This window comes from Rhea pennata, chromosome 8 (assembly GCF_028389875.1).
Source record: "Rhea pennata isolate bPtePen1 chromosome 8, bPtePen1.pri, whole genome shotgun sequence".
Taxonomy (NCBI): domain Eukaryota; kingdom Metazoa; phylum Chordata; class Aves; order Rheiformes; family Rheidae; genus Rhea; species Rhea pennata.
Genome location: NC_084670.1, coordinates 6,714,041 through 6,740,348, shown reverse-complemented (window position 1 = coordinate 6,740,348; position 26,308 = coordinate 6,714,041). Strand labels below are relative to the sequence as shown.

General features: G+C 45.7%; 1 protein-coding gene across 1 annotated transcript in view; it reads right to left on the bottom strand.

Moving 5' to 3' along the window:
* Positions 1 to 25,717, bottom strand: part of LRP8 (LDL receptor related protein 8) — a 169,426-nt gene extending 143,709 nt beyond the window's left edge. The window contains exons 1-2 of the mRNA XM_062581114.1: positions 25,648 to 25,717; positions 24,928 to 25,047 (exon numbers count right to left, since the gene is read on the bottom strand). Coding sequence (XP_062437098.1) covers positions 24,928 to 25,047; positions 25,648 to 25,717 — 190 coding nt within the window. The remainder of the gene's footprint in view (positions 1 to 24,927; positions 25,048 to 25,647) is intronic.
* Between the last annotated feature and the right edge of the window lie 591 nt (positions 25,718 to 26,308).

Genomic DNA, 26,308 nt, shown 5'->3' with positions numbered 1-26,308 from the left:
TAAAGACAGATGCCATCTTGAAGAGACTCCAAGGTGACTTTTTTCTCTTGCCCCATCTCTGAGGATCTAAATCTAAACATTGTGTTAGACTTGCATGTCAGGGAGGGTGGCAAACATCTTTCCCTACTGAAACACTGGCACATCAGCTGATCTTCAGGACCTGTCCATGTGTAAATTCTTACCCATCTGTAGTAACTTAAATTACCTTTCCATTAATAACATTTTTCTTCCTGAGATATCTTGCTGTCTTTCATTTTAAGGCTCTTTCTCAATACGTGTAACTAAAAAATAATTTATATTATTTATTATAAAACATTGCAATTATAATGAAAAGGTACAGAAAGAATTTGCTTAAAAATAGGAGGAAAAAGACAAAGATCCACAGGAATTCCACAAATAAGACAGAGAAAGGGTTATTTGGAAGCAAGATGACATATTTTGTCTTCCTATGCATCCCCAGCTTTGTTCATGCTGGTTATGCTTATCAGTACTTACACTTTTTTTTTTCCTAAACAGTATTTAAATCTCAGAGAGTCCATTAGAGAAGGTGACGTCCTGCACGCCATCAAATTTCAAATGAAAATAAACCCTATTTAAAATAATTTTCTAAATCAATTCTAAGAATTTACAGATCATGTAATATTCAGGGCCACCTTGATGCAGGCAAACATGGTAGCTCCCTCCCACAGTTCTGGCAGTTGTGAGACCTCAAGGTAGCGTGGCTGCTTTGCAAGCAAATGAGATGGAACATATCATAAACACTGCTTACATTTTAAATAGCAATTTTCATCCATTACTCTGGGGATGGCTCACAAAGGTTGTAAATGTCAATGCTTTTGCCATTTGAGGCAACAATGCCTAGATGGTTTAAGTGATTTGTCCAAAGCCACATAAAAACACAGCTGAAGCCATGTTCAAAACCAATCTCTAAAAAGCTGCAAAACACGGATACCTCACCCCAGCTCAGTGAAAGCTCGGTCATCACATCACAGCCATTCCCGCTCAGTTCAAGTCCCACTTCTTTCAAAAGCCAGTAGGCCCATACGTTGCCAGTGATTTACATCTCCACTTCTCACTGCACGTAGTGCTGTTATTAGCCTTCTCTGACAAGCAAACCTGCAACAGGACAGTGATTTATTCAACTATCAATCCTAGGCACTTGTGCACACTCTGAGCTTCTGGTGCTCTCTCTCACGTCACAGTGTCTTGAGCAGAGTCTAGAAGAGCTCAGGCTGCTTGCGGCGCCAAGCCAAGCCATGGGCTACCATAGGATGCATAGGCTAAATCCCATTGTGGGATTCACCTGGAGCAGCCATGCCCAGCAGAGGGGCACGCAGTGCCATGCTGACACGTCTGAACAGGGGGAGAGAAGGAACCAGGGTGGCTGCAGTGTGGGTGGCTTACGGGGGTAGGTGAAGCTTGGGGCTGTGGAAACACGTAGAAGACTGGGTGCAGTCACACGTTGGCTTGGCTCACTAGAAGCTCACAAACGCATTTGTTTCCTCCGAGGCCACAAACTGGCTGCAAACTACCCAGAAGCCGGTTGTCTTTGGCTATTTTTAGGGCTTTGCATCCAGAGTTTCTTTAGGAAACACATACCAGTCCTAGGCAAAATATCAATTAAGAAAATGATCTTTACAAAATAACCAGTCTGTGAAAACCCTGCAAGTGGCTGCATGGCAGCAGCACCAACTCCTTTAATAAAAGCATTTCAATGCGATGACAGGCACCAGGAAATCTCAGCATGGAGTTACCAGCTCCCTTAGCTGGAGCGTCGCAGCAAACATGCACAGCCCTGAATTCAATCTATTAAACCCTACCATCAATACGGCCTTTCTACTGAACTGAATTAAGGCCTATAACCTTTAATTACAAGGGCCTCTGCATCAGATTCAAATGCAACCGGATTTGCTGTTCAATGAGCAGAGTGGACTTTTACGTCTTTTTTCCTTTTCGTCCACCAGCAGTGAAATCAAAGTCCCACACACGCTTATTTTCTGAGATTATTGCGATTTTATCATTCTCACAGTTGTGCCCCCACTTACTTTGCAACTAGGTGTTCCTAGCACATCCATACCACAGAATTCAAGTGTCAGAATATCTCCTACCTCTGGATCTCTGTTGCTGAACGAGAAATAGACTCATCCTGCAGGTTATATTCTCATAAATGGGATCTTTAAAGCTTAGAAAGAAAAACATATCCCATATTTATTGCACTCTTAAAAAATATATATACTGAACTACAGCAACAATAAACATCAGTTGAAAACAGTATGTGTTTTACAGGTGTCTAGGATTTGGTGGGTTTTTTTGTGTGGATTTGATGAATTGCAAAACTCATTAAAACAGACAGAGCAACTGCAGCATCTAAAGAAGAGCTGCGCTTACCTCGAACAAGCAAGCTTGCCTGCAGCGGTCACAGACAAACCTGCCATCTCCAAAGCATGACAACTCTCATTTCTTCAGGAGGGGACTTCCTCCCCACCCCGAGATGGCCAGTTTTGTGACTTTTGATACAAACAATTAATTGCTCACCCAAGAGCCAAACAGTTCATCTCGTCTTAACCTGGACACAAACGAATAAGAAGCAGGAGGATTAACCAGTCGCACCTTCCTTACTGGCAAAGGGGAATACCCAAAGTTGGGCAGAAGGGATCCTGCAAGATCTCCCCACTTGGATCCTGCCTTGGGCAGGAGTTCAAAGCACCTGCACAATTCCTGACAGAAGTTTATCTGTTCTTAAAAGCTCCAGTGACAGATATTCCGTCTAGGCAGTCCATACCACAGCTTCACTGCTGACACATTTCAGAAGTTTTCCTTGATGTCTAGTCTAAATCTCCCTTACCAAAAATTTGAATTCTTAGTACTTGCTTCAAAGCACTTCTTTTGAGAGGAGCTCCACCAGCAGAAAGGTTGCCTTGCATGCCTTTTGTATGACACTACTAGTCACATACAAAGGTACATTTTTCATCAGTTTAATAGTGTGATCACACTACAGGCTTCTATCATTCTCTGAAGTAATTACCAACTTATCTGCTTAAATCTTAAAAAACCTCCACACATTCCCTAAGCATTTCTTGCTTAGTTCTAATGCCAAGTTACAATACTTCACGACATGCAGGCGCAATCTGGTGTGCATGAACAAAAACTCCAAGTGCACACTTGATTCCCCTCTCAGTCTCACCCTTGGAACTGCCATTTCATTTCTGCTGCAAGAAAGCACACTAGTTTTCCAGTCCAAATAAAAACAGGAAAATCAACCAAAATGCAAGGGCTTGTACCTAGTCCAATCATTTGAAATGTTCAGCTGAACAAGAAAGGAGGAAATGTTCATCAGTTTGGACCCCCCCACCCCCCAAAAAAAGAAAAACATACAAAAATATATTTTTGAAACATGAACAGACATATTCCAAGACTTTGCTCAAGAAGAGTATTTTACAGGAAACCTCTGCCTACCTTTCAATTTTTTCTGTATCAAAGTACAGGAATAGCGGCTGGTTCTCTATTTCAAAGTAAAACAATATTTTGTAGCATCATAGTAGCTACTGAATATTAGGTGGGGGAAACAGCCTTGAATTAGAATTCTCACCCACACTAAAGATTCAGAGAATTTACTGTATTTTAAGCCATCCATGTTCTGTCATCACTACCACTAGTAGGTAGGAATCCTAGGAAAAGGCCAGCATCTTCAGCTCCCTGCTATGACAAGCTAATGAAGTACAGGTAAGAAAAGTGGCCAGCAAGGTGGACTGAAAACTGGCTGAGCTGCCAGGCTCTGAGGCTTACAATAAGCAGCACGAAGTCCAGCTGGAGGCCAGTCACTGGAGGTGTTTAACCTCTTCATTAATGACCTGGATGATGAGACCAAATGCATCCTCAGCAAGTTCACAGATGATACAGAACTGGGAGAAGTGGCTGACAGACCAGAGGGCTGTGCTGCCATTCAGAGGGACCACAACAGGCTGTGGAGATGGGCAGAGAGGAACCTTATGAAGTTCAACAAAGGCAAGTGCTGAGTCCTGCACCAGGGGAGGAATAACCCCATGCACCAGTACAGGCTGGGGCTGACCTGCTGCAGAGTCCTGGGGGACACCAAGCTGAGCATGGGCCAGCAATAAATCCTTGTGGCTAAGGCAGCCAGTGATATCCTGAGCTGCACTGGGAAGAGCAATGCCAGCAGGTCGAGGAAATGAGTTGCCCCGAGAAGCTGTGGAGTCTCCAGTCCCAGAGGTATTCAAACTGGCTATGCCAGCTGGGCACAGGTCTGGGCCACCTGCTCTAGGTGACCCAGCTTGAGTAGGTGGGTTAGACTAGACAGTCTCAGAGCTCCCACCCAATCCTAACTGTTCTGTGATCCCAAAGGGAATAATCACAAGCCAAGCAAGAGACTTGGGAGAAACAGTACAAACTTCATTGCCTGGGCAATGCTGCCAGAGGGCAGACACCAAGCCAGGCCTCAAGGCAAATGCTCCGGAATTAAGGCCAGAAACTGTGCCTGTAGCTGCTCAATCCCAACAGCAGCTGAGGCATGTCTGGATCACCTCACAGCAGCTTGACAAGCTCCCCTTGAGCCAATTATGTGACACCTACACTTCAGGGATAAACAAAATTTCATCTGTACATACGTGAAAAAAAATCTGAAAAAAAATCTAATATGAAGATAAAATATAAGAAGAAATCAAATGAGATGAAGAAAAACATTTATGGATGATACACAGATGAACAATGAAAGGATACTGGCAGTACCACATAAATCAATTAACATCTCATGCCAAAAATTCATTGTTTGCCTCTGTTTCTAAACTTCATTTCTTATAGCAACCTTAAGCCCTGAATTTACCCATCTATTTCTCTATAAAAAGGATCAGTTACATAGGTTATATAATACTGCTCCCACTGGTAACCTACCGACTTCCTGGTATTTCTAGATCCATTCCCACTCTACGGAGCGCGTACGATCACAGCATCACTGGGGTTGCAAAGGACCTCTGGAGACCACGTAGTCCAACTCCTCTGCTCAAGCAGGGTCACCTAGAGCAGGTTGCTCAGGACACTGCACTGATGAAGCAGGCCCAGCTCTGGAGCTCTGGGCTTTGGTAGCTCTCCTACCTTAGAAGCATCTTTCCTGCATTGCTCCTGGAGGGAGCCAGGATCCCCCCATGACATGCTACAGTGACAGCACTGCTCGCAGTATGGTGTTCAGCCACTAGATGTCTGTGTTACAGATCTAGAACTTACCCCAGGTAATTACAGAGGCATTTCAGCTAAGTAGAAGTCAGTATTGGTTGTAGCCTGGTGTCTTAAAGAAACAAGGATGATGTGATCCTATTTTTTTTCTGTCTGTTCCCCCTCTTGCTAATATCCACAAGCTGAACCAGCTGATTAACTTCAACCAAGTCTGAAAACAAGAATGGATCGCAAAAATGATTATCTTCATGGAAACTCTATTAAGATCTCAAAAATGACTGCCTGAATTAGTAAGACATCCAGGACACAAACCTGTAGCTTGTATTTTGTTAAGCTGAGCAGTTGGGGAATGTTTCTGTTCTTTTCATAACTGCAATTTTCTTTAATAAATGCCTCCTGCTTATAAAACCCTCTAATTTCAATAATCATGGCAAAATGTGAGCTAGCAGAATATGCAAGCAAATGCCACCAAATGAGCAGAGATAGGGACAGACTCACGAGCCAAATACAGAAGAGGAAGCACTGAACCTCAAAGCTAAAAGGGGAACAGAAACTCACACAGACAGTTTCCTTCATAATTTTATTATTTTTACAAGTTCAAATTCTGTCTGAGGATTAAATTGGACTTCTTATACTGACCAATAATACATCAACATGGCAACAAACACTGTAGAGGGCTCAGAGGTTAAATCAAGGTCTTGTCTACTCAGAGGATTAACGATCTTGTACCAGGAAACATCCCTGTGCCTTCGAAATCACTGTATTAGCCTCAGGAACCTTTGGCTACATCAGATTTAAAAGTTCAGCTATTCCTGCTGATGATCAACAGCTGAGTTTCCAAATTGTAAGTGCCTTAGAGGCTTGTGAGGCTCTTCTGCCTCAAGGATAAAAAGAAAACAGAACTGTCCCAGCAGGTACTAAAATATTCCAGTGCTCCTTGCAAGATCTTTGTGCTGCTGGCAGCACGAGGCAACAGCGCACAGCTCCCTCTCCGCCTCGCAGCAGCCCTGGTTGCATGGGAAAAGCACTGGAGCACGTTACTTTTTGACAGTTCATCCAGTGCCCCTGGAACAAAACCCTGCCGCAGTGTTTGAGAGTCTAGAGGGGAGTCTTTGGAAAGAACCACCAGATTTTGAACTTCTCTAGCAACAGAACTTATGTGTAGCAATTCCCTGCCATATTTCTTGCTCTCTCTCCCTCACCGCAGCTGACAGACCACTGCAAAAATTACTGGAAATAATTGAGAGGAAGGAATTAAACCATCCTGTGCATCAGGACAAGAAATATGCATCCTCTAGTGAGGATGAGAAGAAAGTCACTCAGATGGGTTTGGCAGCATGCATCAGAATTTCTAACTCCCGTGGTGTTTCAAGAGGAGAAACATGCAACTCTCAAACCTGATTCTGCCAGAAATAGTATGAAAATTAAAATCCCCAGAAGGGAGGAGTGCTGCAACAACGTGACTTCGGAAGAAAGAGAAAAAAAAGAAAACCTGACCAGGATTTTGTACAGACTTAGACTTCAGATGATCCTTAAAAACATGACTTGTGCTGTAAGATCAGCATTAACTGTGACAATTATCTGGCTCTTCCGTGATTTTATTCTACACCTGCAAACAAAATATTGATTGAGTGTGCTGCAAGCTTTATTTACATAAAGATCTGATTGCCAGCTTCATTCTTATGCAAAGCAGAGAGATAAAGCTCTTTCAGCCAGCATTAAAAAAAAAAATCAGATCTAAAAATAAGATCATGCATTTGTTTTACTTGTAAAATGCTTGCGAGTGCTTGAATATACTTCTTCCAAAGTCACAATGAACAAGCACAAACTGGATGTACGAAAATACTGAATTCCTGCTAATCTCTATCGACTTCAAGCTGGAGATAAGGTTGCTCTGTGTTGCAAGGTGCCTGACCCCAATTCAGTAACGCTAAGACGGAAGCAAGAAACTAGTGTCCATTTCTGATTTCCAGGTCAAATCATCTCCCCCAGAATCTCCCACTGCATAGCTTTGAATGTGCAGCACTGGGGGGGGGGGGGTTCCATATGTGCATTCCTGTGAAGCCTTGAAAGTTATTCTTGCAGTGCTGTATCTTCAGTTCCTTCCATGAAGCTACTGTTTGTCATAGCAAATCTTACTGAAGTCGTAAAAATGAATTAGTGCACTGTATTGGACTAATGCCAGAAGGAGTGACATAGCAAACTTACTTCTGAAAGAGCCCCATCACCTCTGGAACAGAAGCAAATTGGTGGCTTTGAAAGGCAGAAGACCAGCTGCTTAAACTCTTGTCTCAGAAAAATAGGCATGCTTTCCACCACTAGGGAAAGAACATCTTCTCATAATGTTATTCGTTCACTAAAAAGAGTCAAATTTAAATTTTTGGTTAACTCCCCCTCCATTTAATAGCTTATTCCATGTAACACTTTTCAAAAGCAAAATACTGCACTTTTAACAGCAAACAATTACACTAGGAGAAATATTTAACTTCGTGTGATGTGATAAAACTGAGCAAAATGGTATCTCCAGACCAAAAAGTGCCATGAAGAATATTCTGCGTTTATAAAGCAAGTCCTAAGTCACTCTCTCCTGTGTCCATATTCACTATTTGTATCCTTGCTTCTATCTGCCTATTACAAAATCCCATTTCTTCCTCCACCAGCCAGCATGGCACCCGTTAGCACACAACAGAATGCAATCTAGTAATAGTACAATTCCACTTTCCTTTCCCCCACCCCAGCCCTTGTTATGCCTTGGGAGAACAGAGTTTAAATATTCACCATCATTACTTCGTTGCACACACTTCTACTGCTCATTTTGAAAAAGTACAACATATTTCAGTGGAAAGTAAAAACTCAGTACCAAAACAGCTAAAATAAATTCTTGGGGCTAAACTGTTGCTTCTAAAGATCTTAGCAAAACATTTACCAATTAAACCTAGTACGAGATCTTAAGGTCCTTACTGGATACAGTACACTATTTGGGAATTTGTAGTTCTCCTATATAAAAGGAAACAAGTGACCAAAGAGTAAGTCACTGCAGCCAGAAACAGCCTGTCCTACTGCAGTGCAGTTTCACAGAACATCTGCTCTACAAACCTAATTATCCCTGATTGCAGATGCAAAAACCACTTGAAATGTTAGCACCTGAGACAGAGATTATTTAAGTCCCTTTAAAAAGGATTAATCTTTTTTAAAAAGCCATGCAGAAACACTTCTGTAAGCTGATGCAAATTTTGCAACAGTCACCAAAAACTGATTCCAGCTCAATCCTAAATTAGGAGTCACATTCCCACAGCTACCCCATACTGGGTGTTTATTCTCACTGCTCTTCTGACTCAGTTCTCAGCAGGATGATATGAAGCTACAGAACTACAATCTGCTACATTACAGCCAATTTTTCTGGGATTCAGTAGCTCCTTTTGAAGCTAGAGTCTAACAACTTCATTTGGTCTTAACCAGTGGAAATATCCAAGTCATAAGATCTAGGTAAAAAACTCATTTCCAGAGGGAACTGTTAAATTAAGCACATCTCTTTACAGCTATGAGAACACTGGTCCAGTTGATTGTGGCCCTTTTATTTTGCAGACTCCTTCCAAGGAATAAATTACAGCAACTAAAATTTGAGAGAACAAAGTAAAAGTTCTAAAGGGTTTATTTATACAAATGTGGCAGAGAAACGTATATAAATGAAGCTGAGATGTACAGCAGTAGCAGAGCAGACAGCTTAAATCATTTAGGAAACAGTATCCACAAATCTCTTTTCTCAAGTGAAGACATCTTTCTCTTTGTCTCTCAGGATCTCTATTTCATCTCATCGCTCTTGAATTTTCACTAACAGTCAGGTGGCAAGCTGCCAAATTACTCACAGTTGGCTGGAAGCACAGTCACCTACAAGCTAATTGATGCCACAAAACTTCCCCCCAGGATGCCATCTGGGTTGCATTCAATATTCTTGCTGGATTCAGAAGTCCGCCTCTCTGCACTTGAAAGCTGCTTCTCGTGACCAAATGCCAATTTGCTGATTTTGTTTGCAAGCATATCCTTCAAGCTAAACAGCATTCCTGAGCTCCCATTCTGCTCTTTCGATCATACATGGACTGCACTCCTCTACAAAAATACAGACAAAGCATTTTCCCATCTCACAAGTAGATAAACTGGGGGCAAGAGAGCTGAAGGGACTGGTCTGTGTAAACCTGGAAAGGCACCAATATAAAATAAAAGGTATTTTACATCAAGTCCCTGCCCCTGTCTGAATAAATAGCCCAATTTTGAAAAGAGCTATGCATCCAGCATCTCTTTATGGCTGTAATGAGAATTCCAATTTTAATTTAAAGATACAGGTCACTTACTGAATATCCTAAATATTACTTTTGGGGCCTGCTGCCCCACAGCCAAATCAGCAAGTCAGACCTTTTTATTTTCCTGTTGTTACCTGCTGCAGCAGAATAACCCCTTACTGGCATCCAGTCACATCCTTCCAGCTCCCTGCACTGACAGCAGCAGTCTTGCACGCCCAAAGCCAGCTGTGCAGGAAGGAGCAAGAACAAACCAGTGCAAAGGCGCCCGCTCTCCTGCTGTGCACCTGCTGCTTGGCCCTGCCGGGGCCGGGACCCGTCCCAGCAAGCTTGCAGCCCACCTTCGCCACCGCTTCCTCCTTCTGCCCCCCTCAGGGGCTCTCCACACTGGGCACGGTTCCTCAACAGACGTCGTAAGCTCCATTTCTTAAAACGACAAAGTTCAGACTCGGTTAAGTTGCTGGCTGGCTCCCTAAGGCCTTGCACAAGGGGCTTTTTGTTCACCTTGCTGATGTTTTACTTTCCTTCAGGCTCCCTCGCCTCCCCATGTCCGAGCCCCACCAGGCAAGCTCCTGCACAAGCACGCTGTGCAAGGAGGCCAGCTTTTCTGAGGAGACCTGCCGATGCAATCCCCCAAAGCACCCAAGCCCCACTGCTAGAGATGGCTTGGGAACCCTTCGCAGGCCTGGGTCCCAGCTCACCCAGGACGCAGCCCTGAACATTGCCCCAGGGCTGCAGGGAGCCCGAGCGAGCCGGCAGGAGGCTCCTTACAAGAGCTCTGCGATTTTAACCTCCAGCCGCCTTCCTAGCCCGACGCAGTAGGTCTAGCAGGACTGAACTACAGCGACCTGCTCTTCGTGCAGAGGCACGACAGCACGTCGGAAAGCGCAGAGGCAGTTTGTCTGATTCACCTACTCAGACACGATGCTGTTTGAAGAGAAGTCAGAGCTGGCAAAAGCTCAACAAATCCCCATTGCGTCCATAGGTTTCTGCACGTCCGGGAGAGAAAGGCAGAACACCTGCGCACCTTATGCAATCCTGCCTGGCCATTTACTGTAACCAGATGAATAATCCAGTAATCTAGAAGTGTTTTAAAAGCTTCATATTTCCAGAAAGTGCTACTAATACTACCTGAGGACTGGGAACTGAAGAAGCAGGATGTAAGATACAATTGTGATGTAACTGAATTAAAGCAGTTTACAGAGACACAAACACTTGCGCAGCAACAATAAACTTGCTTTGAACTCACTAAGAGCCCTGCGGCGTGAGTTCACAGCCTGCAGCGTAGCAGGAGAAACAGCCTCTCCAAACAGCAGCTTTTTCTTTCTTCGTCAGTGAGTTGAATACATTTTAGATGATGTGCAGTGTATCTAAACTGCAACACAAACTCCAACTTTTGTCAGAGAAGTGACACCTCAAGCGACAGCACGAGGTGTCTTTCCAAGCCAGAGCGCGGGCAGGGTATAACGAACTCGGGAGGGACGGCGAGACTCCAAGCGTGCCGTGCTCGGAGCACCACCTGCGCACCGCCGCTCCAGCGACCTGAGAAACGCCGCTCGTTTCCCTCGGCCCGAATCTGTTCTGGGAGATAAGGCTGCGAACTGCGGGCCAAGCCGGGAGAAATCTGCTGATGTGCTCGTGGTCTAGGGGAGGATGAATACCCCAGGCACTGGCAAGCCGAAGCAGCAGGCGGGATTTCGCTGCCAGCCATGGGCTCTCAATACGATTTAAATATTCTGTCAGCGGTTGAGATTTCCTGCTGTTTTAGCATCCTGGTGGCAAATTCAGTCCTATCCATTGTACCAATACCACGGGGATCTTCAGGTCGTCCTGCTCCAAAATCAAACAGATGGGAAGGTTAAGCACGTGCTTTCACTGTATGAATAACACACAGCCTGCTTGAGGGAACGTAACCCCTTGCGCAGAGCTTAAAATAAAGACTCGCCAGTCGCAGGTGACAGAGATCAATTTTACAATCCTCAAATTAATAGCAAGATCATTTTCAAACTACAGATATTACAAGTTAAACTATGCCTGTGTTCCTTCAGCAGATCAAACGTGGAGAACACATGCAAAAAAACACTGGATGCTGAGCGGTCGTTTGGTCTGTAAAGTCTGGATGATTTCTATTCTCACGGCTGTGGAACGACACTATAGCTCTTCCCATGCCAGAGCTCCAGCTATCCAGCTGCAACCTTCTACCTTGCCCATCTCCAACCTGCACAGCTCACCTGCAGCAACTCCTCACACAACAGTGCTCCTGCGGGCTGCGCGGCACCAGCAACGTGCTTTCATTTTTAAGCCAGAACTACGGAAGAGTTAATCATCACTTGGAACAAAACTTCGGACAGCCTGGGAATTGCAACCCCTTCCCTCCCTTGTGAGGTCAACACGGGACATAACTAGGTGGGAACTGAGAAAACTTCTTGACTGTGGTCAAAGACTACTTATCAAACACAGCATTTCTCCAGCAAGCCACTTGTCTTCCAGCACACTGTTATTTTTGTCTATGGTACTACAGCAATCACTTCAACCTGCACCATTACAGAAAGCACAGCAGGGACCAGGATCAGACCTTGACCTTTTCTAGGTCAGAATGGAGCTCCATTGGGCTCTGTTGGTGGAGCATGTCTGGAGGCTGAAAGAAAACAGGGCAATACTCTAGTGAGAACTGCTGCAGAAAACTTTTTTTTTTTTTTTTTTTTTTTTTGAAAGAAACTAGGGCTGAAATCATTGACTCTGAAGTTCTGAAAAGTTCCTCATTGTCTCTTGTGTCTATTTAAGGCTGCAAAGGACAACAGATCCCTTGAAATATCAGAAAAAGGTGGGATGCCCAGCACATTCCCCCGACAACACTGCTCCCTTCCAGAGATGGAAGTACCAGGGTGAACCTCTGCCCAGATGGGAGGCCATGCCCTCGGCCCGCTGGAGGCTCACCGAGCCTCTTCTCTTGGCACAACTGAAGGGACAACCCAAAACTGTCGCCTTTCATCCCTTCTGGGTCCACACCAGCAGCTCCACAGCTCCACATAGCTACGCCGGTGGTGGGAAGGTCAGGCCTGCACTGTGAAGTTACAGGGGCACGTTGTCAGTCAGCAGTCTGACATAGCAGACAAGCACTTCCCCAGAGATGTCAAATCGGTGATGAGATCAGGCTGAGCTGCCACAAAGCGGCTTCTTTCTTCAAATTTCATCTTTGGGAAACAGTACTGTCTGTAGATTGAAGCAGCAAGGAAACCGTGCAAAACGCCACGATTAATTAGAGCAGAACGCACAGCAAATGCCTTTCGCGAATCCTGGGATACTCGTCATTTAGTGGTTTGATTTCTCACACTTTAGAATGAAAGGAAATCCTGGATCTTCCAGTTCATACTCAGCCAGAAATATAATTCTCACACAGGTGCATGAACACATCTACACACTTGCACAGAGCATCCACACTTGCACAGAGCATCCAGGTACAAATCTTTTCTCCTTCCCAGCTATCAAAGCTAATTTATCCAGTGTCAGACAGTGCAACCTGCAAGATTGTTGTATGTTAAACTGCTGTAAAAATCTCTGCTACCATAACAGCAGAAGGGAAGAAAAAAAACCAAAACAGAGTAATGGATAGTCCCAACTGATTACCATATTAAAAAAATGTTTATGCATGCCCTTGCTCCATGTTAAAGGTCAAGCTGATGTAACTGAATAGCCTCATCTGCAAAAAATTCACCCCGACTAGCTCGAGCAGAGACAACACGCACTTGCAGGTGTAGTGCAGTCAGAAAGAACAGCTTTTGGAAATGTTAGCTTCTTGTGCTAGGTCTCATCAGGCTGCTTCTTTACCCCTCAAGAAGCCTAAACCCCTGAAGACTTCGGTATAAATAAGCAGCAGGGAGAAAACACTATTCAAAAATGATGTGGCAAAACTGCCCTAAGCCCGTCACTGCACGCGCTTGTAACGCCACGTGCAAACTCACACTCCTCCGCAGGAAGGAAAAAAAAAAATCCTGGTGGGAAGTAAAGGAGGCAAATTAGGTCCTGTACTTGGCTGTTCTTCCCCCACTGTGACTTTCACTGCCAGAGAAGCATCTTTTTTGCACTCTAAAATTAACGCCGTGATATAACGGAAAGCCTGAACAACATGGTACAGCAAAGCAACCTCTCAGTAACAAAGAGCACTGCACCCCCTTACTATCATGGAAACCCCTTTCACAGCTACCCAGATCGCATCGAGAAGTGAGGAAAACGGTCCCCCCAAAGGCCAGTGCAGTTTCCAGTTTCCCTGGAACGTTCCGACGCTGTGCTGATCGCCGGGGTCTCCGTTAACTCCAGCACGGACCCGACGCTGGCTGCAGTAATGCAGCATTTCCTGCAGCACTGCGTTAATGCCTCGGTCCTGATCTTGAGCTCGAGGATCAGACCTCCTCAACAAGAGGTGACAGCTTGTTCCCCCCCCCCCCGCCCCGAACACACTTCATCTAGGATATCATTTGCCCAAGCACTTCATAACAGACATAACAATTTGGAGCACACCTGACCTGAACTGAATTGGAGTCAACAGCAGACAGGTGTGAAGCTCCATGACAGCTCCAGTCTCTCCAGCACCGACACCTTAATAGCATTGCCTCAAGCTGGATTTCCTTCTCAAAGTTTAAAAATAATGCAAGTGAACTGATAGGCCTCGGCAGGGTGAACTTCGCAGCTTCTAGCAGCCTGAAGTACAGCATTTGTGCAGAAGCTATTAATCCTTTCTACGAGTACTCACACAAAACACGGCCGGCAGCATTCACGTGGTTTTGTGCGTAATCAAACAGGAAGAAATGCCTGCTGCTGTGAGCCCGGCTCTGCAGAGTCTCCTTCAATGCCTGAGTGAATGAAGGTGTTAAAGGCTTTGTGCCTTGCTGCCGAGGACAGGCACTTTGAGAAACAGGGCCAGCAGAATTAATGGCTAAATTCATGCAGAAGGACTTGAAGGGAAAGGATGCTAGCAAGGCAGCGAGATGCTGAGTGCAAGTCTGGGAAAGGCCCCGCATTGCTCAGGCACGTATTTCATTTCACAAAGTCCACAACCATGAAGCAAAGTTAACTATGTTATTTATCATGCCCCTCCAGAAGAGAGTGTCTGCGTTTGCACTGCAGGCCCCAGGATCGCTCCCCTGCTCCACACTGCTCCTCTTGCAAGTGCCACGCTGCCATCAGAGTCACGCCGCAATCACTTACGCTCAAGAAGCAGACAGACATGATCTTTTTTGGCACCTGTCAACACACCTCCTTAACCCTTAACCAATATGCACTGGCACCTGGAACAAATATATATGATGCATTATTTGAGAAAAATAGGACAAAATTCTACTTTGAAGAGCTCCCACATAAAGGAGAGCAGAACTCACTGAGGAGAGAGCAATTCCTTGAAGCACAGCACACAGTGTCGATGCGCGATGTGATCCTGGCAGAGTGCTCTACAGCCTCCCTCTGAACCCGACTATTAGCCATCCACCACAGAAAGGTGCCCCTGGAAGTCACTCCTGCTAAACCGCATTACAAGCCCTGTAGGTGCTACACCTAGTAGCACCCAGCTAATTTAAATGCCACCCAATATTGCCACCAGGCTTAGGGTGCAGCCCAATTTACCAAACTAGCTGAAAACATTTATTGTTGGGCAAATTTAAGAGTTACAGAGTAAACTGTACCTTTATTGTTTAGGAGAAGAAAGGAAGAAGTAAAAGAGGCAGCAATAAGATATGTAACTATAGTGAATCAGACTTCTCCAGGCACCTCATCTCTTGCCCATCTCCTTGTCAGCCTAGGACACCTTACAAATAATACATCAAGGCAAGGGTGCATGAGCGATGAATTCCTTCAGCAGCGCTCAGCTGACAGCCAGGGGTGGGCACAGCGATAGCTGAAGGAACCTGGCTGAGACAGTGGCCTCCAGTGAAACGCGAAGAGCCTTCTGCAGCACTGAAAGTCTCTTGGGTGTGGCCTCAGAAACAGGAGTTCTGACCAGTTGAACATGAAGTTTAACAAGTGGTCATGGATGTTGCTCAAGGTTTGTCCGTTCGTAAAGCCTACAAGTTTTGTTTTGAACATTAGTTTAGTCTTAATAGTGAAAATTTCTTGGATGAGGATTCAGGTTGCTCAGGTTGTGTCAGATGTGTTCTTGTTTTCTGTGAGGTTAGTAAGCAACAGTCAGAAATATGGAGAAATTGCCTTAACTTCAGGTTTTGCATTTCTATGCAGAATTCAACAGGCGCTGCTGTTACCACATCCTCGAGGTGGCTGCACCAATGCCTGTTTTTATGCAGGCTGTACTCTCTGTCTTTGGGGTACGTTAGAATGTATAAAAATAAAGCCCATTATGGAAAGTAATTTAAGTACCATCAGTATGTATTTATGCTCAAATGTTCTTATTGTGTGGGTCTTTGATTTGACATAAAGGGGTGATCTGCTTGAAGCATTTTCTTGCATTCAACCCGACACCAAACTAAAATTTTGAAAATGTGAGCTGTCTAAACATTGGAAGTTTTCTGAATATTTTACAAACTAGATATGACAAACACCAAGGCTAAACCCTTGAACAGTCACTTAATCCAAGGAACATGATTATCTGTGTAAAACAATGTGATAAAGGACCAGAAAATAAGAAACTGGGAACATTCCTGATGAGTCACTGATGTTCACAATGAGCTGTTGAATCACTCTACAGCCTTGGGCAAAGAGTAACTTCTCTAAGCCTCCGTTTTCACATCCGTAAGATGTTTAGTCCACTTGTACGGTGAAGATTTATAGAAAATATAAGTGCTAAGTAGCCATTAGATGACAAACGAGACAAATCAGAGAAACACAACTATGCTCACATGAATAGAACCACTCAGTTACAGAGGAAGGAGGCAAATTTCTCGCTGTGTCCGTCTGTCAACACAGGCATTTGTTATCGAAGAAACATTCATCTTGCTTATAAGCAGTTTCATACATGCAAATTTGATTCAGGATAAGAATATTACAGGGACAGCTGCAATTTTACATCTGAAATGGCCATCTTCCATCATCTATTTCTACTGCAAGCACACTTGCTACTCTTGCTACTTCTGACTTTTCTGCCCTTAACTGCTCCCCGGATCACACAAAGTAGCATCAGATCTGGAAGGAGCAAATGCAAAGAAACCAGCAAGCTTTAGTGATACACTGTCATTCCTAAATCAGCAAGCCAAGCAGCCGGTGTGGGAGCAGACCCATGCAATGCTTCAGGAAAGCAAGCTAGAACCCTACTCACACGTATCTACAAAAACAAAACAAAACTGAAAAGTCAAATAACTTAATCTCTTACAAGTTACATATGGAAAGCAGAGATGGCCAGAAAATCTCTGCTAGCTAATCCACATCTGGACAGAGGCTGGGAATCCAAAGAATTTCAGTTAGGAGGGTGAAAGAAAAAAGACATTACCTCAGTGTATATCATCTTATGCATTACATATCCAGGAAGGAAGCATCCCAAAAGTACAATACAAGGATGGTGAAAATACAAAACAAAGTTAAAACCAAGAATCTAAGCAGTTATCTAAATTACTCAAAAAAGTACATTTACAGTTTAATGACACTTGTCTGCACAAATCTGTTCAACAATCATGTTTTAAACTTGATAAAAATTGTGTTATAGACTATTTGGAAAGGCAGAGGCCTCTGTGACAACACAGTCTATTCCAAATTTAACTGAAATCAACAGGAAATTTCCAGCTATTTCAAAGGATTTTAATATACACTCTTCTTCTTCCCTCCTTTCAGCGTTGTCCAAATCAAGGAAATCCCGACCAAAGAAGCTACAGAAACCAAGCTAGAACGCCAGAAAAGAAAAAGAAACTTACAGTAGCCAGAATCCTGACCCAGCACGAACAGAATTCTGCAGCGTTTATAAATGAGATTTTAAATTACATATCTATCTTTAAAAAGAAAAGGTAACCACGGCACAGAGAGCACTTGCCAAAAAGAGCCCTTCTGGCTCTGCAAGCACAGGACTGTGCTCCTGCTGCCATAGAAACGCGAGTCCCCACTGCTCTGGTCCTGGTACGTTGCCACACATGCTCTCAGAGCTTTTAATAAATATTAACAGCACACAAATAATATCAATGCATCAGAAACAAAGCAGCATCTCTACGGGAAAAAAAAAAAAAAAAAAAAAAACGTAGCAGCAAAGCTCACTTCACATGGCTACGTCCCAAAGGCTACCAGCCTTCCTCGAAGCCAACTATAACTCCTGTTGTCTCCTAGTTTTTATCACTCGCTCTTGGCATTAACTGCAAGGTTATACTGACTGCCAGGTCTTAACTTCAGCTCACAAAAGCCAGGAAACCCGGAGGGAAAATTGAAACACTTCCACTAGTCCGACAGGTACCTCTGCAGTAAGCAATATGGCTGAGCGTATTGAGTGCCATGTAGGTAGGTCAGACACCTCCTCTCCATTCTTGGCTCTGCCACCAACTTCTTGTAGGACCGTGAGTCCCCGAGGGCCGGCTCCTGTCTGCAGAAGAGCTGCAGCACTGCTCGCTCACCTCCTCGCGAAGAGCCCGGCACGGGGCTGCTGGATCAGCCCCAGCTCTCCAAAAAGCAGAAGGGTCCTTGCCAGGAGAGCAGGACAGTCTACTGGGGAGTCATTAGGGCCAGGTGCGGAGCAGGTACCATCACAGGTGGAGCTCACATCTCCACTTTAAAAGGCTTCTGGCTTCTCTCAGTTTCCAATACAGTTCCTGACAACATTTCAGTTTGCATGGGTTTAGTTTTGTTTTTTAAGCAGCTCACAGCATTACTGTGACTTTTAAAGCCTCACTGGTGCGTTATCTGTTGCATTTCAGACTGAGCTTTTCCACAGCACAGAAGATTTGCATTAAGTCACAGGGCCTTTTACCCCCTTCCTTTCCACCTATTTAAGAATTAATAATTTTAAAGGAAAGAGAGAGTTAGAAAAATTACACTCGGCATTTCTAACACTTCCTGAATATGTACCATAGAAAAGCACAGGCTTCCCCTTGGCTAGAACCAGCTGTTTGCGCTGGAAGCAAAGTGCACTGGAACAAGCGGTCTGCTTTCCTACCAAGGATGTGCCACTGCATAAGGAAACAAGCAGCAACAGAAATCTTCATCCCCATCACTCAAACTGAGCCCACTGATTTTTTTTCCTGGACAAAGCAAAAATAAACAAACAAAGAAAGAAAGAATCTGAGCTCTTCAGGCATTTTTATGAGGCATGTAATGCTGCAGTAGGGCAGAGCTCAGCAGTAACATGCTCTGGGAAGATTTTTGCAATTACTAGAGAAGAGTTGCAAGTAAATGAGAAAGCTGTGGGGAGCAAAAAGGCTGGCACATGGGCCAGAACATGAACTAGCAGTACAAGAACCAGGAGAATTTCACACCAAGTCAAGTTCACCACAGATGTATCTCAAATGCAATATCACAGCCTCTGAGACACACCAAAGAGGTGGTGCATTCAATCCGTGTGTAAATTTGGAAAGCCAGTGCCATTAGAAAAGCTAGCAGCAACAAAAGCTGGCTGACTGCTCTACTAGAAACAGATAAAATAATGAACTTTCAAGCCTCTATGGAGTGTTCCCTGTTCCTTTAGGCAGACAACGCGTTCAGGAAAACTCCTTATTTCTAGCACTGGCAATCCCTTACCTTGGGTGTGTCAGACACAGGGTAAATTCCAGTCCCAGACACATGACATTTGGTTCCCCCAGTCTCCTAACTGCAGCTTGGTCATTTTAATCCATCTCTAAACATTCTGATGTATGCTAAATTACCCAAAGCATCTTCCACCACCACAACAATCAGTAAGAAATCACGTCTCAGACCTATGCTAATTCTTGTTCTGCAGCACTACAGACAGAATAGAACTGGTCAACAGACTTTTGGTTTATCATTTTACATTAAAATGCTCTGGATAAAGCTTGCCTACCTTGGCTCAAAACACAGAGTATTTTTAAGTCTTCTGAAATGACAGCTCTAAGCTCTTTGATAAACAAACCAAGTCCCTGTCTGTTCTGACCGCACTTTCATCATTTCTATATTGAACTGAGTTGTGATTTCCAATCTTCACATTCTCCTTGACCTCAGGTAATTTTTTCATATTACAGCTTCTTCCTACAGCTATTTCTACAGCTACCATGTGCCTTCTTGCCATAGCGCAGCAGTCCATAAAATCATGTTCTCCTCCCTCAATAGTCTCGTTACCCCGTGCACCCACTTCTGTACTTTCAGTGCTCCTATTCCAGTCTGATCCCTACATCTTTCCCACACCATGAACCAGAATGATGGAAAAACACCACTTCCTGGAAAGCAGTTAGCACCTAGAGTTATTAAAATTCCTGGAGGGGGTGTGCCAGGAAATGCAGGAAGAGAGAACAGCACGTTTCACAAACGCTCTTAGTGCTTGGTTTTCTACATGAAGAATACTTGCATGCAGCAGAGGGAGGGTAATCCAGATAAAAACATGCCAGTTAGGTTTCACAGGACAGGCAACAAGAATGTAGTGAAGAAACAAAGATAAGTGATTGCCAACATTCGCTGTAGAGCACAGATCAATAAACCAGTTTTGACCCTACCTTGGCTGTCCACACAGTTCAATCCAGGATGGTTAAGCCAGTTATGTATCACCTACATAAGCAAGAGCATATGGCCAGGCCTACGTCAAGGAAACCTAAAGCTCTCTGCGTTGCAATGTGCACGCACCAAAGACACTGGCATCTCTGGAGTAACACGCAGCTATCACCCAATACAGAGAATATTGACTCAACACCAAACGCAAGAAGAAATTGGAGCAATAGATAACAGAGGACAAAGAAGTCAAGAGCACACAGGGCAATCCTGCCTGCTGTCTCCCCCACCACACTCCAAACCCTGATGCTGCAGGCACTGAGCACCATCACACTCCTCCGCTTTGAAGTCACTCAGGCCATATTTAACTCTTCACAGAATCCAGATTTGAGTTCTCGTAATAAGCTTTTCAGCTATTTTTATTCCCAAATTCCAACTCTAGTGAAATTTGTACTGAAAAGTGAGGAGAATATCAGGCTGCCTCCTGGGCTTTCACACAGGCAGCGGGCAAAAACCATCTCTGCAGACTCTCCCTACATGAAGCCAGCAGGAGAGCAGAAGTTCTTCCTCCCCTGAGGAGCAAGGGGACCTGACTCAGCCGTGTAGCCGCATTACTCTCCGTGACCCCAAGGCAGGGCAAGGGCTGAGCTCGCTGATACACCAGGGAGCATTTACCCTAAACTCCAGGCCCGTGTGAACACCCCTGTGAATCGCACTTACCAGCGAGCAACAACATGGAAAACATTCCAAAACAAAGTAGGAAAATGCAGCTTTAGAAGAGAAATAGTAATTTTGCAGCTGACCGTGTCCCCTGCAAGCAGATACTACACAGTTGAAGTTGCCTCACAGCTTGTGTGTTATTTTAGGTAACTGGTTTAAGCCACTGCTGACTTTTTGAAATTAGACTATTTGCCATATGGAGCTTTATTAACAAAGAAGCTTTTAAATAGAAGTCTTCCATTTTTTTTCTACCCATTTTTGGTTGTGGGTACGGATAGCATGAAACCTACATTCAACTAAAAAATATAAGTCTGTAAAACCAACCATCAAACTAAGAGCTCTTATTTTGCATCCAATATAACATATCTTGCTGGAATTTGTAAGTTCTTCCTTATCTTCTGCTGGCCCAAATGGCAATTGAGAAGAAACTCACTGTTCAATTGGTTAAAAAATCTCTAGGAACAGTTCCCTCATCAAAACAGCCTTCTACGAGTTTCCACGCTGGGAAACCTGCTGTGGAGCATGCAGGCACCTGGGCACCAGCCCAGAGGCCAACCTGGCACTGCAGCACCTGCCAACACTGCAAGAGATATGGAAAAAAAAAAAAAAAAAAAAAAAAAGTGTCCCAGCTTTTGGGTCTCCTTGCTACTTCAGCAAGGAGTCATCTTTTGCCAAAGCACTGTGCTTCAGTGAACGGATATTTTTCTTGCAGTAAAAATAGCTTTGGAGTTTTATAAGGTTTTTATTGCTGCTATGGCATTAAGGGAAAGAAAGCCTCAGTGACTGCCTATCTGCAAATATTCTCTGAAATGGACTATAAGATTCAGTCTTGGCTTTCCAGTTTCCTTAGAAGAAAAAGCATCACTTGCTTGTATAGAGAAGGATTAAAATGAATCTAAAAATCATGTTCCAAACTGCCCTGGAGCTATTTATCCTCCTTCTGTTGTTCAGGTATAGCACGGAACATGACGGTGCAAGCTGCAGATTGCTGCAGAGTTTCTGTCTGTCAGGCCTACGCAGACTGGATTGAGCTCAAAAAACTAATTTCACATAAACCAGAGTCAACAAACTTGTATAGATTTAAACTCTGTACCAAGTTTCCAAGGTTTCTAATTCCAGAGCTACAGACTTCATTTTCCCAGCAGTCTAAAATCATAACTCACTGCTTTTCTCTCGGGAGATAAGTTCTGTTCTAGTAGACACAGGAACATTTCAAGGAATTTCTCTATTCCCTTTTTCTCCCCCAACCTCCCTAAAATGCAGTTACTGTCTGAAAAGCTACAGGAAAAAAAAAAGGCATGTTTATATTTAAGCAATCTGTGTACAGCTTTATATATTTCCATTATGGGCACAAATTAGAATCCCTTCCTCCTTTCTTGTTAACACTTCACAAGCAACATGTCTATGGATACCCGTACTCTGCCTTCTTTCTTTCTGGTAGATTCCTTTATTAGGGCTCTTTGCTATCAGAATTTGTTTCTGTCTAGCTCCTGTAAAGCAGTAACTAAGTTTATAATTACTTATTACCTGTAACCACTCGCTTCCTTTTTGCCTTTCCCCAACAGGCAAGGCACTTTCTACATTTCTTACTTTCTTGCTCCTCTCCAAAGCCTCTGCACTGCGTCTTCATAATGCGAGGTGCATTTTTTTTTTTCAGAGGACCTCTAACTGTTTTAAATCACCAGCATTACTAAAAGGACTCAATTTGACAGTGGTAACACTTAAATACCACCATAGGCAGAACTGATATTCTTGCTCCAATGAGGAAGACCAGAAGAAGCTTCTTAAAAAGTTTCGACCTTAAAGATGCTTCCTGAATCATGCTAAGATTGTAAAGATATTTAAATTGAACTCAATGCATATATACACAGCCTATTCTGCATTTGTAATAAGTATCTTTAAAAAACAGCACCATGTGATAATACAAAGCATCTGAGGCCCAGATCCTGTTTCTCTAAACCACATACAGCTAGGCTCTGTAGCCTGCTCTCACAAGTGAGCCATGGGGCCAGAGATTGCATAGCTTTTTCATTAGCTATCCCACATAAAGTTCAAAAACTATGTTAAATAGTAGTTTTATCTTTTTATTTTCTTCAAAAGAAAACTAAACCAAACTGGATTATTTTCATTTTGTTCATTTTCCCACATGTAAAACCTCAAAAATCAACCACCACATACTAAGAAAGAATTTGGCCTCCTGATTGCCATGAACAAGGTTGTTGAGCCACCTAGGATAGATAACACATCTTTGAAATCAGTATTGAGTAACCTGCTCCATGTAAGAGCTGCAGAGATGATGCCTTTTTCACACTTCACTTCCTAAGTTTGCCATGTTCATTCTCACATCAGCCCTACGGCAGACTAACCAGAAGCACCCTCGGGAAGGAAGAGAAGGAGATGATAAAGGATGATTACTGAGATATTCTCCCTCTAACCTAAAATGCCTTTAAAGAAGCCAACATTATACCAGCAAAGCTCTGGAGGCGCAGAAGAGCCAACAACAGTGGCCTTTATGCGAGGAAGGCTTCTGGTAGGAAGCACACGAAGTACTGCCAGTTTGTCAACTCCCTGCTTTTTTTCCATGGACAAAATAAAAATTGTTATCTCCTTCCAGAACTGTTTAAGATACTCTCGGTTACAAAAACTTCCAGTGTTTATAGACTGCCCACCACAAGGATCTGCTTGTTTTGTAAGCTGATACTTTACAGGCACTGAGACCATCCTGCCTTTACAAGTGCGGGTATATGCAAGGAGCACTGTGTTATTACAAATATATTATCAACTCTGGACAAACCTATCAGCAAGTAATACAGGGGGCAGTGCTCACCACCTGCAGGCTATCTGCATTTTCTTTTTCCTCTCCACCAAATACTGATCCACTCAGCCCTTCAGGCTCGGCAAGGAGCACAGGGTAAAGACCTAGAGTTCAGCGTGGAGCACGGGATGCCGCATCTCCTCCTCAAGATGCTGCTCCGGCTGTGATCCCACACCCTCTGGAACAGGAGTTTCCAAGCACAGCCCAAAGGCACCTACAGCTCATGCAGCGTTTGTGCAATGTGCACAAAAGGACTTTTAACCAGAGGCTCCACAAGCACTGCTATCAGCCTGCTGATATCAGAGACTGCCAGCACTTGCACAGATCAGTGTCTCTTTCTGGACACTCAGGCACTTCTGAGAATTTTTTCACAACTGCAACTACACGTAAGTCCAAGCTAGTTCTCAGTCTGCCCTCGCCTCACCTGTGTTTTTAGTATTCTGACAAATTTCAAATGCAAATTGCCTCTAACTAACGGTAGCAATTTCCTCGTAAATCGTAATTGTATATGAATTAAGTAATGCTGCTAAACTCCCCATATGATAACCTTGTACACGTATAAAGCACATCAAGCCCTCTGAATACAAAATCACCAGAAATAAGTCTTATGCTTGATGTTATTATATTGAGAAGTATCCCATTAAGAGTTCTGGAACACCTGCTCTCCCTAACAAACCTCACAGCTCACGCTAAGCATCATCCCACACAACAGTGCATCCACGAAGCTGTTCACAGCAGAGTCGCACTCTGAAAAACATCTAACCAGAAACTCTTTCCCTTGATACGTTGCTCTGTCCTACAAATGCTCAGTGCTTGCGCAGTGTGCTACACCCTGCAGCTCCCTCGGTCTCTGTTCCCCCAGGGAGACAGCTTGCGAGACGCGTGGGGCTGCTGCAGCCTTTGCAACGCGAACCCTTCCCCCCACACACAATTAAAGCTGCTTCTCCTGAAGACTCGGCCATGCTCCGTAACTTCCTTTAGGGATGTTCTTACGCTCCAGGGCTGAGGGATGCTCTGCCAGGTGGCTGGGAACTGGGAGCGAAACAGCGGAGAGGTAACAGCGCAGGAGCCGGGGCACCCCGCGGCGCCCGCGCGGGGAGGCTCCGCGCGCCCCGAGCCCGGCGGCACCGGCGCCGCGTCACCGATCGGCTGCTCGGCAGCAGCCAATCCGCGGCGCGGCCGGGGCACGGCGCGACTTCATTCATTCATTCATAAAAAAGAGGCGCAGCACAGCTGGGAGAGGCGCCCTTCCGGCCCGGCGCGGCGTGGCGCGGCGCCCCATGCCCGGCGCGGCGGCCCTCGGCCCGGCCCGGCCCGACCCAGCCCGCCCCGGGCACTCACGGCAGTCCGCCTCGTCGCTGTTATCCGAGCAGTCGTCGTCCTCGTCGCACTTCCAGATGGCGGGGATGCACCGCTTGTTCCCGCACTGGAACTGGTCCTCCTCGCACTCCTTGACGGCGCCTGCGGGACACGGGGCCGCGCCGGGTCAGGGGGGCGCCCCGCCGCCTGCACCCCCCCCCCCGCAGCCCCCCGCCAGCCCCAGCCCGGCCCGGGGGCCGCTGGCGGGGGGCAGCGCGGCAGCGGGGCGCTGCAGCCCCGCGGGAGGGCGGCCGCCAACGCCGCTCCCCGCGCAGCACGGCGCGGCCGTTCCCCGCGCTGCTCTAGAGGCAGCGGGGAGAGAGGCTGAAGGGGAAAAAAAAAGAAAAAATAAGAAAGAGGATGTATAAACCAGCAACGCGAAAGGACAAAGAGAAATGCAGAAACGCCCCGATGCCGGGACCTCCTGCGCAGCCGCTACCGGCGAGCAAGGCGCCCCGACACCGCGGTGCCGTACCCCAGCAAAGGGAACCGACTCAAAAGGTCGGAAAGTTGAGCGGGGGCGGGAGGACGCGGCAAATCCCCCGGGCAGCCGCGGCGCAGCGCGCAGGCACAAATCCCCTCCGCAAGGGATTAAAGGTGGCCGCTCCTGTCACCGCGGCGCGGCACGGCGCGGCGCACACCCCGCGGGCGGCCAGGGCCGCGCACCCCGGCGCCGCGGCGGGACGCGCGGCGCGGCCCCACCTTTGCCGAGGTGCAGCTTCAGCAGCAGCAGCTGGAGCAGCAGCAGCCGGGCGAGCGCGGGCGGCCGCATGGTGCTCGCTGCCTCCGCGGCCGTATGCGGGGTGCGCGCAGCCCGGCGCGCCGCTCCGCTCCGCTCGCTGCCCCGCGCCCGCCGGCCCCGCCCCCGCCGTGACGCGCCCCCGTGGGCGGGGCCCGCGCATCGCTCCCCTTTCCCGCCTCCCCCCCCAAACGGCGGCGTTCGCAACGGCGCGGCGGCGTTCGCAACGGCGAAGGTGCGGAGCAGCGCGCCGCCCTGCCGCACGCCCCGTCGCTACCCGGCGGCGGTGCTGCGGGAGCCGGCCCAGGCCCGGCCCCGCTACCGCCCGCTGCCCTTAACGAAGGCAGCAGCGCTGCGCACACAGGCCGCACGCGCAGTTATTTCAGCGATTCGATTATTATTCTCCAGGAGCATCTCAAATCCTGACATCTCAGAGGGCTTAACAGGATGGTGACGTGTGGGGTCTTGCCCCCCCCTTTTTTTAAAAAAAATTACCATTTTACGTAAAGTGATGTAATAAATCTTGGACCTTTTCATCCTGAAATTCCACTGACTTCAGATCTGGTCCATGATTTGAAAATGCACTTGTGCCTTTAACTAAAATTTTGCAAGTCATTAGCCTTT